The 15,074-nt window shown below is 37.2% G+C and overlaps 1 protein-coding gene and 1 long non-coding RNA gene across 8 annotated transcripts in view; both read right to left on the bottom strand.

Moving 5' to 3' along the window:
* Positions 1 to 289: 289 nt before the first annotated feature.
* The window catches only part of rbfox3a (RNA binding fox-1 homolog 3a), a 425,092-nt gene continuing 410,307 nt past the window's right edge, over positions 290 to 15,074 (bottom strand). For 2 of the 7 annotated variants that reach the window (XM_059532579.1, XM_059532580.1), the window contains exon 15: positions 12,186 to 13,078. In XM_059532579.1, the coding sequence (XP_059388562.1) occupies positions 13,034 to 13,078 (45 nt within the window). In that variant the 3' untranslated portion in view covers positions 12,186 to 13,033. Of the gene's footprint in view, positions 3,898 to 12,184; positions 13,079 to 15,074 lie in introns of those variants that run through there. The other 5 variants (XM_059532574.1, XM_059532575.1, XM_059532577.1 and 2 more) reach the window with 4 other exon arrangements.
* Positions 5,684 to 7,313, bottom strand: LOC132122372 (uncharacterized). Its single transcript, XR_009426370.1, has 2 exons — positions 6,923 to 7,313; positions 5,684 to 6,887 (listed from the first exon to the last, which is right to left on the bottom strand). It is a non-coding gene; the product is annotated as an uncharacterized LOC132122372 (long non-coding RNA).

The following is a 15,074-nucleotide window of genomic DNA, read 5'->3' as shown; positions in this document are numbered from 1 at the left end:
TAAATAGTGAAAACAATGAGAAATATCTGGATTTATGTGTGACACGCTCCACATCTTATGAATGTTTGATGTTGTCACAACATTAGCTCCTTTTGAAAAACATGCTACTATATCTGTCTGATAAAATAAGATAATGTATGAGTGAGCAAACAGATTTGAGTATTCCAGTGAGCTGTGTGATAAACGTACAGTGTATATTCGACAATAATATAAATTATGTTCAGTGTACATGCAGAGTAAATACCCTCTTAATACCATCATAAATTTGCAAAGGTCAGAGATTTGAGTCTCCGTTATTGAAGAAAGAAATATTTATTTATAACCATATTAATCATGATAGTAATAATCATAATCATAATAATATAATGATTTCATTAATAAACAGTACTGGTTGTTTGAAGCACATTGGATGCATACAGAAAGAAAACTGAAATTTAGAGTACAGATCCAGGACAGCAGAAGTTTCGTCATTTCATTTTAAATAGAATACTTTATATTGGTTTCTTTTTTTTTTCTTTCGTTTTTTTTTTTGTTTTTTTTACGCTTATGTATTTGGAACAACTTCAAATTTTGAAAAAGAATGAAAGAAAATGAAAACAAACAAAAGAAAACCCCAAATGATAGATTTGTTGTCTGCGTAGAGCTTGTGTTGCACATGAAGAGAACTTTTAATATAGTACATTTTATATTGAGATGACAGAGGAAGTAGCTTTTGTATATTTTCAGTAGAAAAGAAAGGGGCTGGAAGCACACGCACACCATACACACTACATGGAGAGTAACTATCACTGAGACAACTAACTTGACTTCCATTCAAACTCTTGTGCTTCGGGGATCTGGCAATGACGATGAGGAAAATCATGTTGGCAGGAGTTCATTTTTTCCTTTTTTGTGTTGGGAAAAGCAATTGCCAAGATAAGTTTGTCATTTCCATTGGCTTGACTGTGTTTGAATGAAGTTCAAGGGAACTGTGCAGACACAGGTGAGCTGCATAGCTGGTCTTCCACCTGCCCTATTATCTAGAGCAGACGACCAGTGTAGATTTGAAGGACGTTTCGGATGGAGGAACAAGTGGCAGATACATGCGCTTGAGTTTCATCGTAGTTCTGACAATAGACTATAAGCAGACTACAGTTTGCATTGGTTCTCTGCTTTGGGTCGAGGAAGACGGCGAATGACTTTGGTGCTCAGGTTAATGGGCTGAAACAGAGAGAAAAGGGAAGACAACAAGCCAAAGAATACAGTGCAAAAGCTGACAAATACCTCACAGCAGGGTCAGAAAAACCAGGGCATGTAAACAAGTAATGTCTCGTACGGACTAAAGCAAAGAAATAAACCCAGAGGTCTTGGATCTCTGTAGAATTGACATCTTTTTGTTAGGTTGTTCAGTCACAATCTCTTCCAGAGCAGAATCCGCCACTCTTTTTTTTAGAGTCCCTGAAACAACAACACGTCTTCGCCGAAGTTCCCGTCGCTATCTGACCCAGCGAACTGTTTTCTACGATCCTTCGGGTAACAAAGTAGCACAGTTGCTGAGATAGAAGTCACCAGCTTTGTAGGAAATAAAGTTTTGTTCTGAGAGGAAAAATGCAGCAAGGAAGAGTAACATCATTACCTATGGAAGGGAACACATCTGTTCTGTCATGTAACACCTGAGTCCGAGGAAGCGCATGATTTTGCAAAGCTTGGGAATGCTGTCTGTTGAGGTGGGCTATCTGTTAAATGTACCATTCCTTCTCACTGAGCCAAAATACACACTGTAAAAAGCTGGAAATCGTGCAGTTGTTATTTCATAGACGTGTTTCTTCCTGATCTGACCCACTCGCTTTCACCAGAGTCAGGTTGAATCAGTCCTGTTAAATATGAAAATGCCAACCTGAATAAAACCGGTAAATTTAGATGTTATCAAAAGAAGCACGTCTTTTGTATTTTTTCTTTTTTGTACAGTGCATTACTTTCCCAGGATAACATACTGCCATTTTCAACATCGATTATAGAGTGACACCTCTTTTGAACGTGGGTGAACGGTTCACCGTTTGCATAAAAAACAAAACAAACAAACAAAAAAAAAACAAAGGAAAGTGGTTGTCGATAAAAACCAAAGAGCATAATTCTGCTCTGTCTCATCCAATTGTTTTATGTCCTTTCTGCCATTGTCCTGCAGGGTCATGATAATGTCCGTCGGCCAGCTGGAGTGCTCCTGTTATAAAAGAGAGGTGTCAGCTGGACCGTACAATATCTCCGTCGGGTCCAGCTTCAGAACAAAGACTCGGTTTACCGTGTCCACATTTACAAAGTACTCCTTAAAAAACAAAGACATGTACATAAAAAGTTGAATTACATTCAATAGCTGAACCAAAGATACAGACGAACAGAAACAATGCCACACAAGAGTAAATCTCTCAGTACTTGCATAAATCGCCGCCGAAAATAAACCTGGACCACCATCGAAAAAAAAAACAAAGAAGGTACAATCCTTTTTGAAGGGTCGCAAAGTCACAAATAGATATATCCATATATAAATGTTTTTCATACTGGTAATACAATAATACAACATTAGTAAATGGCTACAATCGACGTTTGACCACGCTGAGCAGCATGTAATTAGTACAACGTTTAAATATATAAGGATGTGTCACTGAAATGGAGCTCATTAGAAGTATAAAGGTAATCGATTTTTAATAAAACTTTGCTCGCAACCCTATGACTAAACTGGCACGTCGTTTTCCACCTCGCAGCGGGCAGGAACCCATTTTCAAGATGGATAGTGAAACTCCCGTGACAATACCAAGAAGACAGCTCCAATTTTCTTAATTTGTAGCCTCATGACACCACATACAAAAGTGTTTACTACACAGCACGGCCACCTCCACAACACTACAATGAAATGCTTTTTGGTAGCCCTGGGCTCCGGGGCCGCCGCGACCCAACACGACTCTATAAAGCCCCCTTCCGCCCGTAACCGCACGCACACAACACACACACATCCCAGTAAAACCTGCAGGCGGGCCATTTCGCATTGTGCTACAAACAACAGCGGGATGACAGCGCGTTCCCTACTTCAGACCGACTGGGCTCTGGTGGTTTATTTACATTGTCTTCTCTCGCCCCATTTCATGCGACACCTGAATAGCAACCTGATGTACTATAAGACTGAAATGTGGAGTCCCATGCAAGTTTGTCTGCCTACATCTAGACGGGATGAATAACAGCTCCCTATGCTCGCGACTAAAGGCCTTTTCCCCCAAGGAAGCAATGTAGTTCAAACCTACTTATGGAAGACCCAGCTGTGCCATATATTCAAGGGCTTTGGATGAAGAGGGGCCACATGGAATCGTGTCTGGTGGGTCTTCAGCCTCTCTGCCCGGCCTCCTTGACCCTCCTAGTGCAGGCCGGACAAGAAGGTCTGCGGTGGGAGGGGGGTGGGGGGTGTGAAGGACCAACATGTACACCCCCCATCCCCCCTCCTACAGCACTAATTCATCACTCTGTTGCTAGTTTTGTACATTTTTTTTCTTTGCTTCTTTTTTTTTGTAACATATTTATACATACATATATATCGCTATATAGATATATACACTCATCTTTTTCATCTTTTTGAAACCATAAACTTAAAAAAGTTTAGAAAAATAAAAAGTTTTATGACAACCTCTCCTCTTCTCCTCCACCCCGAAAGGCTGTCCCAGGTGAAAGCTAACCCCTCTTTTTATCCACAGCTTGGCTGCGTCAGTCTCACGTCCCCACAGAGATATATAATGCCTTCTCCTGACAGCCTCGGTGTAAGGATTTCCTCTTAACTTCTTTTTGTATTTTTTTTTCATTGACACTTTTTTTCCTTTATCCTTTTTGTTCCTTGTAGCTGATGCTCTTCTCCATTGTCTTCTTTCTTTATATTTACTAGAAATGCAAAAGAAATAGAGAAAAGATGAGTTAATGCTGCTGAGGTGCGTGCAGACTGTGTTTAACATGCACATACAGTAGGGTTCAAAAGTCTGAGGCCATTAGCTAAAATGCTTCTGTTTTGCATTTTAATCATTTAATACATTTCCATTCAATATTTTAAGAATGTCTGTTTTAAGAAAAAAAATTCAACTGAATGATTCATATGAAACAGTGCTACTATTATTAATAAAAACAACAACAGTAATATTTAATAATATGATTTAAAAACATTTTCAAATTCCTATCTATCCCTTTACATAGAAACGTTATATTACAAATTATAAGCACATTCAGCTAAAATCAAAACTAAATTCCTATGTATGTACAGAGGTCACATGGTCAGCATCACAATAAATACTGCAGAATATGAAATATTATTGATTTGAGAAAATGTACAATTTAATCATAGATGTTTATTCATAAAGTAATTTTTTCCCTAAATCCTGAAACTGAGTTTGCAGGTTTAAAGTAGATTATGAATCCCAGATCTTCAGTGTGATCTCAGACATTTGAACTTGCACGATCTAAAAGAAAGTAATTACATAATAAAATTGAAAATCATGCAGAAGGAAAATATATTCTGATTACATTATCTTCCATGCACCGGCTCAATATCAGAAACAATCCTTGGGTGTAACGCTAAACACACATTGTGGAATTATCCACCAAATCCCGGATTAGAGTAACTGAAGTGAAATAGGGCTCAGCAGGGGGAGCGTCTGCAAAATGTTTAGCATTATGAGTGAAGCGGATTGATCAGAGGCTCGGTGATATCGTTGTAGTCTGAGGAGGATGTTCAACACTGAGCTGAAAAGACGTCCACCGGACAGCAAGAGAAAAGCGGAGAGAGAGGAGGAGGAGGAGGAGGAGGAGGAGGAGATTCCGGATGTCCTGGGGGCTCTCATCCTGACAGAAGCTCTCTAATTCAGGGAGATGTGGTGCCGTGTGGATGAGCCTCAGAAGAGGGAACGGGCTGACTTTAATTTTAACATGACTTTGTAGTTCTTCACCCATCCCTGGAGGAGCACACAGATGTGCTCCAGCATACTGATCATGCCCAATGTTGGGCCTCTGTTCTCTGCTTGAGGCGTAATATCTCTGGAACAGACATTGAACTCTCCTCGAGTCTTTGCTTGACAAACATGAACAGAAATCGACTGAGGGAGACGTAAAACTGTTGGTGGGCAGCCATGTCGATGGACGCCAAACACGCTTGTAACATGATACATGCTAACCCTCCTTTTCAATATCCAAGTGCTATCGACTAAATTACAAAACTGACAGGTACTACAGGCAATAAAATAAAATACAGACATAAATGTAAGTAAATAATAAAATTTTTATACTTTAATAAAAAGCAATTAAATAATAAATAAAAAAATCTAGCAAAACAGAAAAGACACATATAGTTATAATTTTCCTTTTATTTAGACACAAAAATTGCTAAGTATTATTTGTTTGTATTTTATGCATGTAGCTTTAACTACTGAATCATGAAGTCCAAAAACAAATGGCTATGCGAGAGCAAAATGTACCAGTTGGATTTTAACAGATGAGGCAATTCATATAAGCTGAAAATTTCACAATGTAAGCCTACATGAAAAGCACAGCAAGTACACATTTAATACTACAGGTTATGCATATAAAAGATAACTGCGATATGTGCTCACATAGTTTTATATATAGTACTATGTACAAAGAGTACAGTTTTTGCTTACATTTTTTTTTAAACGTTTTTAAAAAAATCCCCTGACAGAAGAAAATTGCACAATGAAACAGCACATGGAATAGACACAATTTTAAATGACAGAAAGTTAATGAGGTAACAGCAGATATAATATTAAATCGAACTATTGTCCGGTGTGACCCAGTTTGGGTCTATTATTGACATAATTCTATGCTAGTTAAGCCGCTGCATTAAGAACGCAAAATAAACAATTATATTACATTATTAACTTGTATGCTATGTTTCAATAAACAAATAAATAAATGCAATACAAAATAGTTTTTAGCTTATACTCCATTCTGTTTGCACCCTAAAACAAACCTCTCTGTAAATTAACATTTGTGCCATCAAATTGAGAGAGATGAAAATCTGCTGCTTTGTGGACTGGCCCCTGGCCCAGGGTGCCATCTTACAAATCACTGCATTAACAGAGCTAATTAAACAGGCAATCTTTTAATGGCCCAATGCGGCGTCCATGCAAGACAGAGACTTCCATCTTGTCAATCTGCAAGCTCACACATTCGTTTAAATGACTGCAAACCGTCTCCTCAGCAGTCATTTCGTGCAGCACAGTGTTTTCTCTCTCTGCCTAAATGTTGGAATTAAATAAATGGATGATTGAGTCCTAATATAGTTGCTTGATTAGTTAAATTGTCTGAAATAGAGATGGAAATGCCTTAGTCAAGAATATGGTAGTCTTCTGCATGAATTAACTCAGTCAGATTCATTTACAATTCTGCATAGATATTTAACAAGAGGAAGCATGGTTTATACGGTCAAACTAAAAGCCACTTTTTAGGACTAACTAAACGTGTGGCTGGAAACACCGAACACAATGCGTATTTTATTTCAACAAGGCTCATAAATGAGCACTCCTCATAAAATGTGAATGCAACAAAGTCAATTAAAATTGTGTCTCCCACATAAATGAAACTGAGGTCAGAGGGCAGCATAAATACCTTCCCGATGTATGGAAAAAGGACATACATTTAAATAGTTCAACAACACACAGCACAGTTATTGACTCACATCTGGACATAATATACTCTCTCCTCTCCACAGAAAAGGTATAAACAATTCTGATTTAAAGCCTATTATATTCTATTATATAAAAATGCCACCATATAACATTCTTAAGGGTGTATAGTAAGTTTACAAAAGAAAGGACTTTGTACTTTGCATGTTTAACACACAATGGTAATGTTTTCATATGTCACACCTGTATTATTTTTTCGTTTTCAAATTGATAAACACCATCATTTTGTTCAAAGTCAGACATAAAAATGTAAAGACAAAAAACTTGAACAGAGAAAATAAAATCACAATGTTATTTACAGTGGATGTTCATTCTTTTGAGTGACACTTGTTTTCCATTTCCACAGAGTAGATTTTAGTTTTTGCATTTTGGTTTCTGGTAAACAATAGGTTTGGATGTTTCAAGAAAACAAGGCCATTTTGAAGTCCATTTTCAAATACATTCAAGATTAATTTGGTTTACTACATGCTACTTAAAGAGATGGTTCATCCAAAATTAAAATTCTGTCATAATTTTCTCACTCTTAAGTTGTTCCAAACCTGTATAGGTTTCTTTCTTTCTGCTGAACACAAAAGAAGATATTTTGAGGAATGTTGGTAACCGAATAGTTGATTTGTCCTGCTGCCCTGTTTTTATTTTTTTTTAATTATTATTATTAATGTGTTATATTTATGCCTTCTCAATGTAACAAAGTGATAATTTCTCATTTTTTTTAATTCGATAATCATAAATCGGTTAGTCTTGGCTGTCAGCGCTGCGCTACATGACACAGCTCACCTCTTTTCTGCTGTTTTGCAGAGACAGATATTCACATGGACTTATTGTACAGGGAGGAAGGGAGTTAGAACAGACAGCAACACCAAAAATTATATGAGTCACAGCCTAATAATTCAATAGTGTGTTCACAAATATATTGTAGGCTACTAATTTTGACCTTTAGGCACTTTAGAAATTGTGTTGTAATACACTACCAGTCAAAAGGTTTTGATCAGTAAGATTTTAATGTTTTTAGAGAAGTCTTTTCAAATGTAATTTATTCCTGTGATTTCACTGTACTGTATTCCTGTGATTACTAGTCTTCAGTGACACATGATCCTTCCGGAATCATTGTAATATGCTGATTAGCCTTTAAAAGAACATTTACTATTATTATTACTACGTTGAAAACATCAGAACAGCTTTTGTCTGAAATAGAAATATTTTTTGAACATTATAAATGTCTTTATCATCACTTCTGATCAATTTAAAGCATCCTTGCTAAATAAAGGTAATAATTTTCATAACCAAAAAAACTACAAAAAAGAAATTATACTGACTCCAAGCTTTTGGTATAGTGCACGTATAATGTTACAAATGCTTTTTATTTGAGATAATTGCTGATCTTTGATGTTTCTATTCATCAGAAAATTCTGATGCACTCAACTGTTTTAAATATTGGTAATAATAACAACAACAGCAACAAATATGTGTCTTGAACAGCAAACGAGCATATAAGAATGATTTCTGAAGGATCATGTGACAATGAAGTCTGCAGTAATGATGCTATAAAATTCAGCTTTTTGATCACAGAAATGAATAACATTTATTTTAATTAGTAAAATTTTAAATAGTTATTTTAAATAGTAAAAATATTTCACAATATTACTGCTCTTGCTGTACTTTGGATTAAATGAATGCAGGATTGGTGGTGGGAGGGGCAGAGATATTGGGGAAAATGACAAAAATGGAAAGGGAACTGAAGATGCAGCACAAGATAGTACCTTTATTCATTTTTATGTCCCCAGACCAAGGATTTAGTACCTTTTTATGTAATGCCTATATGAATAATAGTGTTGTCTGTGGTTTCAGAAAATGTTGTAGATGTATAGGCTATATGCAGAAAAAGGTGCCAAAATCACACCTTTTGGGGTACAACAGCTTGTCACTGGAGCAGTACCCTTAAAAGGACATATTTGTTTATTTTTTTGTTTTTACCACTAATAGGTAGGCCTACAAATTAGCACCTTAAGGCCCAATCCCAATTCTACCCCTTAGCCCTTCCCCTTTCCCCTACCCCTCTGTTTCGCGCGTTCACGTGAAGGGGTAGGGGTGTCTCGATTCTCTTTTGGTTGGAGGGGAAGGGGTAAGGGGAAGGGCCAGATGGCCCTTCAAACGAAGATTTTTCGGGACCACACTTCAAACGAAGGGGTATGAATTATCTCGGAAACATGGCTGCTACAGCGAACAAAAAGACACATAAATGTAAGCTTTTGTTTTATGTTACATTCAATTGTGAGTTCATCTTAATGGTCATGTTACTCGAAATGTTTGCAAAAAATCGCTAATATTTGCTAACGTCATATCATTACAGACTGCATGATAGTGCCACAGCATATGTCTGATCAGGGAGATAACTGCTGTAGACTTAGATGGGGGCTGATCCCCCCAATAATTAGAAATCGCTAAGCCATTTTCTCAAATATTGCCTATTAGAAAGAGAGAGAGAGAGAGAGAGAGAGAGAAATTGAAGTTGCGTGTATTCGCGTCTGTGCGTTTATCATTTTAGAGTGAGTTTACTTAAAAACAGCGATTGTATCCTCTCGTCGATGGAAAATATAATGTAGCGATTCAGTATTTAAACTGTATTCAATAAAAGTCGTGGGGCAGCATTGACAAGTTTATTTTCTCCTGGATGCATGAGCTGCGCGATTTCTGATATGTGTGTGTGCCAGTAAGCAGCTCATTAATACAGAATGATAATTAAAGGCTCTAATGCACACCAGGATATGTGTGTACTGTAAGAGCTAGACGACGAATGATGGCATGTGACGTCATGGTAGTGGTGTCCCAATCCTTAGGGGAATATTTTCTCCCCCCTACCCCTTGACACTCTGTTTCAAGGGACAAGGGGAAGGGGTATAAAATAGAATTGGGATTGGACCTAAGAGAACAAATTACTAAAATACTCTACTCAAATGAAGGTACTAAGGGGTTAAAAAGCCCTGGTTGCCAGTAGCCATTGACTTCCATAGCATTTTTTTCCTTATAGAAATCAATGGCTACCGGCAACTGTTTACAACCAACATTCTTCAAAATATCTTCTTTCGTGTTCAACAAGAAAGAAATTCAAACAGGTTTGGAACAACTTTTCATTATTTCTGGATGAACTATGCCTTTAAACTCCTGTTTGCTGTGGCACCTGCACAGTCGTAGCCAATGTGCAGCTCGCCAAACATTTTTTTTTTTGCCTTTTTCTTAGAGCCAAGTGAGCCGCATGCTGCAGAGGGGAGCAAGGACACATTCGTTTAGGTGAAATATTATGTTGCGCTGTAGATTTCTCCCTACAAAGGTGGAAAAAAGCAATGCATCTAATCTATGTTTTACAATAGGCTGCTGTGATTTCACACTCACGGGAGAACGGTGTGTCTGGAGAGGCAGCCACAACAGCTATGGTAATAGACTGAGCAGAACGGCTGTGCCACGCGCCTGGCTGGCCTAGTGTATCTCCAAATGAGATCAGTGGTTATTGACTCAATGCTGTTATCTTTAATCTGTGGAGTAAATTACTTTGGATGCTGCCTCTCTGCCCTGGTTTCTTTCCCCTTCTTCTATAACTCCACCCTTACAATTCCATTTGAGGAGTGCTGGCTGCTATTTACTGGGCCGTGTGTGTGTGTGTGTGTGTGTGAGAGAGAGAGAGAGAGATACACGAGGACATGATCAACGCCCTGAGGAACCAGGAAACTAGGGAGGCCCTATTTCACTGGGAGGATTACTGCCACCCCCAACTCTTTCTTTCTCATTCTTTCTCGCTCTCGTCTCTAAAAGCCTGGCATGTCTTATCACAGGTTCTGTATAAACTGCTGGGCCTCAGGGGAATGTCACCTTGGGGGAAAATCTCTTACCTTAGTGTAAAAGTGCTTCTCCATTGAGAAAAGAATGTTGAGGATCATATGGGTGGGCCTTTATAAAAACGTTAAAAAAAGATATTATAGGTCAAGATTGAGAGCTTTTAAACCTCACCTTTTACATTTTCCAAAAAAAAAAAAAAAAATTACAGGTCAACATTCTTATTATTTTTTTTGTTAATTAAAGTCTGGGTAAATATATTTGTATCATATTTATCAAATCTACATATATGCAGCCATTCAGGAGGATGCATTTAACTGATCAAAAGTGACAGCAAACAGATTAGGAATGTTAGAAAAAAAATTCTACTTCAAAACAATTCTGTACTCTGTACTAGTTTCCCCAAAAATATTAAGCAGAACAACTGTTGTCAAGATTGATAATAATAAGAAATTTTATATGAGCACCAAATTAGAAAATTAGACTGATTTCTGAAGGAGCATGTGACACTGAAGACTGGGTGTGTGCAAATATATTTATAGAAATGTATTATTAATTAATAATTTTCTGATTTCTGGACCTTTCCTAATTGTTTCCCCACACTATCTTAAATCTTCCCACTCACATTTGGAAATCTTAGGCTGGCCTCCACATACATTTTGGACTTGACCAATAATGTCCAAAAGGTCTATGACTTGTTCGCTTTCTCTCAGCTATTAACACATAACTCGACAGCAAATCAATACAGGAACATGTCGTTCAGAACATCATAACCAGTACTTTCAGTTTCCCAAGGGATGTGGGATGTTTTTTTTCTTCTTATTTCTTATTTTCAATTTATAAATTCCTATAGTCTGTTATATGTCTGTATCTTTGTTATTTAAAATTGGATTAAAAGTTATTTTTAAGCAGACTGCATCTTCCATATTAACATAAGCGTGATGGAGATTTCAGCTATGAGCGGTAATTGCTCCCCCTGTCATCTCTGTTGTTGCAGTGGGATTCTGGACATCTCATCAGCTAGAGGGTGCAACAGACCGTGTAGTGGGGAAGTGTTCTCTCTTTCCACATTACTGCACTATGTTTATTTACAGAATGCTTTCTGAGCAGCTGAAGCGGCCTTGATTAAGTGTACGCTCTTTATGTGACATCTAACAGATTAAAACTGAAGGAAACCTTGCTGGAGGCCTTCTTTCATGAATATTTGCTTTGATACAGGCAGACGTGTTTGTATATAGATTTAGTTAAAAATAGGAAGCTTAACGATACATTAACATAATATAATACAAGTGCTATACTGTTAGATTATGCTATTGTTAGATATTTTATTCTTATGACTGCATGTAAAAAATTAAATTAGATTTAAGTTATGAAGAAACTAACCAGATTTGCTGATTTTATTGCTTTGTCAAAAAAAATTAAATAAATAAAAACCTGAAATAATAATAATAATAATATGAATAATTTTATGTAAACTTTAATAGTAAATTAATAATAACAGATTTTAGTATTATTATTATTATTCCTTTTTATCTTATCCTTTTTACCTAAATAATAATAATAATAATAATAATAATTTATTGTATTGAAAAAAATCCCATAAAATGCATCTTTAGTCCATCTGTGGAAATGGAATAGTTTTAACCAAAAAAAAAACGACATCAATCTCTCCAAATGACATACAATTGCAATCGCACAGACAATAAATGTTCATTGAGTTATATAACAGTACTTCAAAGTGAAAGAGGGTGTGAGTGACAGAGAATTACTTGAAATGCTTCATGAAGGGTCCATGTAGCTAACTATCAGTTTTAACACTACTACAATATAGTATCGGTAAACAATCATAGACTCCATAAGAGAAAGCCGGAGCTTTGTAAATGAATGTTTATATCCATATTTCCCTTTGATATTTACTGGAGAAAAAATAGTAAGGCTATATTAGTAGTTTACAGATAGCATATGCAAACCTTAGAGGTTTTTCTTTTAATATTTTAATGAATAGCAGTCATCGCTACTTCTAATAAGTGGGTGTTCAGTGGGGCCTTTAATGCAAAGACGGTAAATATATGTACGCGAGTCTAGCACTACTGTTGTTTTGCTCAAGTTGCTCATTGCTGTACCATTTAGTAAGGCAAATAAACTCACTTCCTGGCCCGCTCCCTGTCCACATAAATCAGCTGAGCTCATGCCCATAAATCTACGGCGCAACTAAATGAGAAAACTCATTGGACAGCACCCCAACTCCACGTCACTCAGCCCCTCCCCTACCGGACCACACATTTCAATACAAACAAAACAGATTCCAAATCAATGGCCAAGCAACAAAAATGCTGGATAACCGCAGGTTGATAAGAAGAGCTTTAGCCCAAATGTGACTGTTCGGGGAAGGTTTGCTTATGACCCGGAGGCGTTCTGCTCTATTGAACGTAGAGGCGGTTGGGTTGTTTGTTTGTGTTTGTTTTCTTTTGTTTGTTTGTTTGTTTGGATTGATTCTCTCTCTAGTAGGGTGTGAAGCGACTGTAACCTCCTCTGTAAAGGCTAGCCTGCAACATCAAAGATGAAAAAACAAAAAGGACCCAATCAGTGTTAAATAGATTCTTTGGGGTGAACAGAGGTTGAAATTTTCTTCCCTTTCGTCTCAAGTTTGGAAAGAAATTGCACAGTGAATTTCAACTCGGATGGGTGTCAGAGTTCAGAGTTTCATGGATCAACCAGGTAACGACTAAAACAGCCCAGTGCATTTCATCAGTTGCTCTGAATCGAACCTCTCCATCACGGCCGTCTGGCCCTCAGGTTGATCTGATTGGAGACATCTAACACATACTGCTTTCTCAGACCTCTCCTTAACCGGACTGCAGTAGTGCCCTCCTCTGCTCTTGCCAAATACAAAAAACTTCAAAGGCTCTATGGGCCGCTCTCCTCAGCTCCGACCCTGTGCAAAATACACATGCCTTAAACGTGGCATGAATTCTGTTCTAACAGAGAGCAAAGCAAAGTAACTTTTTTTTCCCGAACCCTCTGAGGGGCTCATTATTAAATACTTTTTACTTGTGATCTGCTGGTCAAATATGATTTAATGATATTCATTTCATTCTCAGCAGGCTCAGTGCAAGCACTGAGAGGAGTTCTGCTCATTTGAGTCGCAACTGATTCGGTCCTGGCATCGCTGAGAACTCTGAGTGCCCAATTCGGCCCCCCTGCGGCCCTCGTTCGACCGGAGGAGCGCCGAAGGATATTTGCTATGCCTTAACGTGGCAAATTAAAGTCTTGAGAAAGGGAGGAAAATTTTATAAAAAAAAAAAAAGGAGGCAAAAAAGCAACACAGGCCACAGTTTTAATTAAGTAAATGAAGAGGAAAAAAATGGTCTTAATTAATGAAAGCTTTTAGCTAGCAGCTGCACCGGGGAATAATACGGTTTTGAGAATCACACGGATGTCGACTTGGTAAATTCCAGTCATTTGTCTTAGGCAGAGTGTTTGTCCAATAAGCCTCATGGGCAGGGGGAGGTGGGTGCGATGGAATCTTTTTCTTTTCTCCCCGTCGTTCTTCCTCTATCTCTCACCTTTTCTTTAATCTCCCTCGGCACGCTGCTGCACGCGCTTGATGGTCGTTAATCTTGAGAAAAGTCCCGACCAACAGCCGCAAAAAAAAAAATAATAAAAAAAATCATAAAGAGTTTTCTCGTTTTGTGTTCAGATAGGAGTTTGAGAATTTTTCATCTTTGATGTTAGCTGCAAAAGCTAGCTAAAAACAAACATTAACAGGACGACGATCCCCACATTTGCTGATATGCAAGGGAAAGTGTCTCATTTGGAAGGTCTAATCAAGTGTCAGTACGCTGGTTACCCCAATGCATTTAATGAGATAAAAAGTGCCCAGGATCCATTTTGACAAACTGTCACACACACTTATATCAGCTGATGAGTCTCTGAATATATAAACATATATTTATAGTCCTGACATTAATAATGCACATGTAAACAAGGTCCAGAATTAACACTTTCCAACTGCCAAATACAAATAGACTTTGGCGAGTAAATAAAACACTTTTACAGTTGCAATCTTTAAGAATGATTCCTGCTGTGGCTGAAGAAAGTGATTAAAATAAAAATATAGTTGTGGCTAGTTTTTTCTTCTTTTTTTTTTCTTCTAATATATATGTACAAAAAGAACAATAAAATAATATCATATTGTTTATATTTGTATTTATTTATTATTTGTTTTAAAAAATGGATAACATATAATGTATGTATAAATAAAGCTAATTTATGGCTGTTAATTTTGGACCCTGAATATGAATATTATTATGTACAATATTGAAGAATTCAGCCACCCCAACTACATATCTTCAGCTCATAGCATCCTTCAATCAGTATTATAATATTTAAAATTATACTATTCATAATTCAATTAGATTTAACAGAAAGCACAGTGATGTCTTTCCATTATTATGGCATTATTATGATTACACTGGACTCTGCCTTGTATGTTGTTGGGGTGCTTGGGTCTGTGTAATGTCAGGGCATGGATGAATGTTT

Source organism: Carassius carassius, chromosome 40 (genome assembly GCF_963082965.1).
Source record: "Carassius carassius chromosome 40, fCarCar2.1, whole genome shotgun sequence".
Classification (NCBI taxonomy): domain Eukaryota; kingdom Metazoa; phylum Chordata; class Actinopteri; order Cypriniformes; family Cyprinidae; genus Carassius; species Carassius carassius.
The sequence above is the reverse complement of the archived record's forward strand: the minus strand, read 5'-3'. Positions and strand labels throughout refer to the sequence as shown.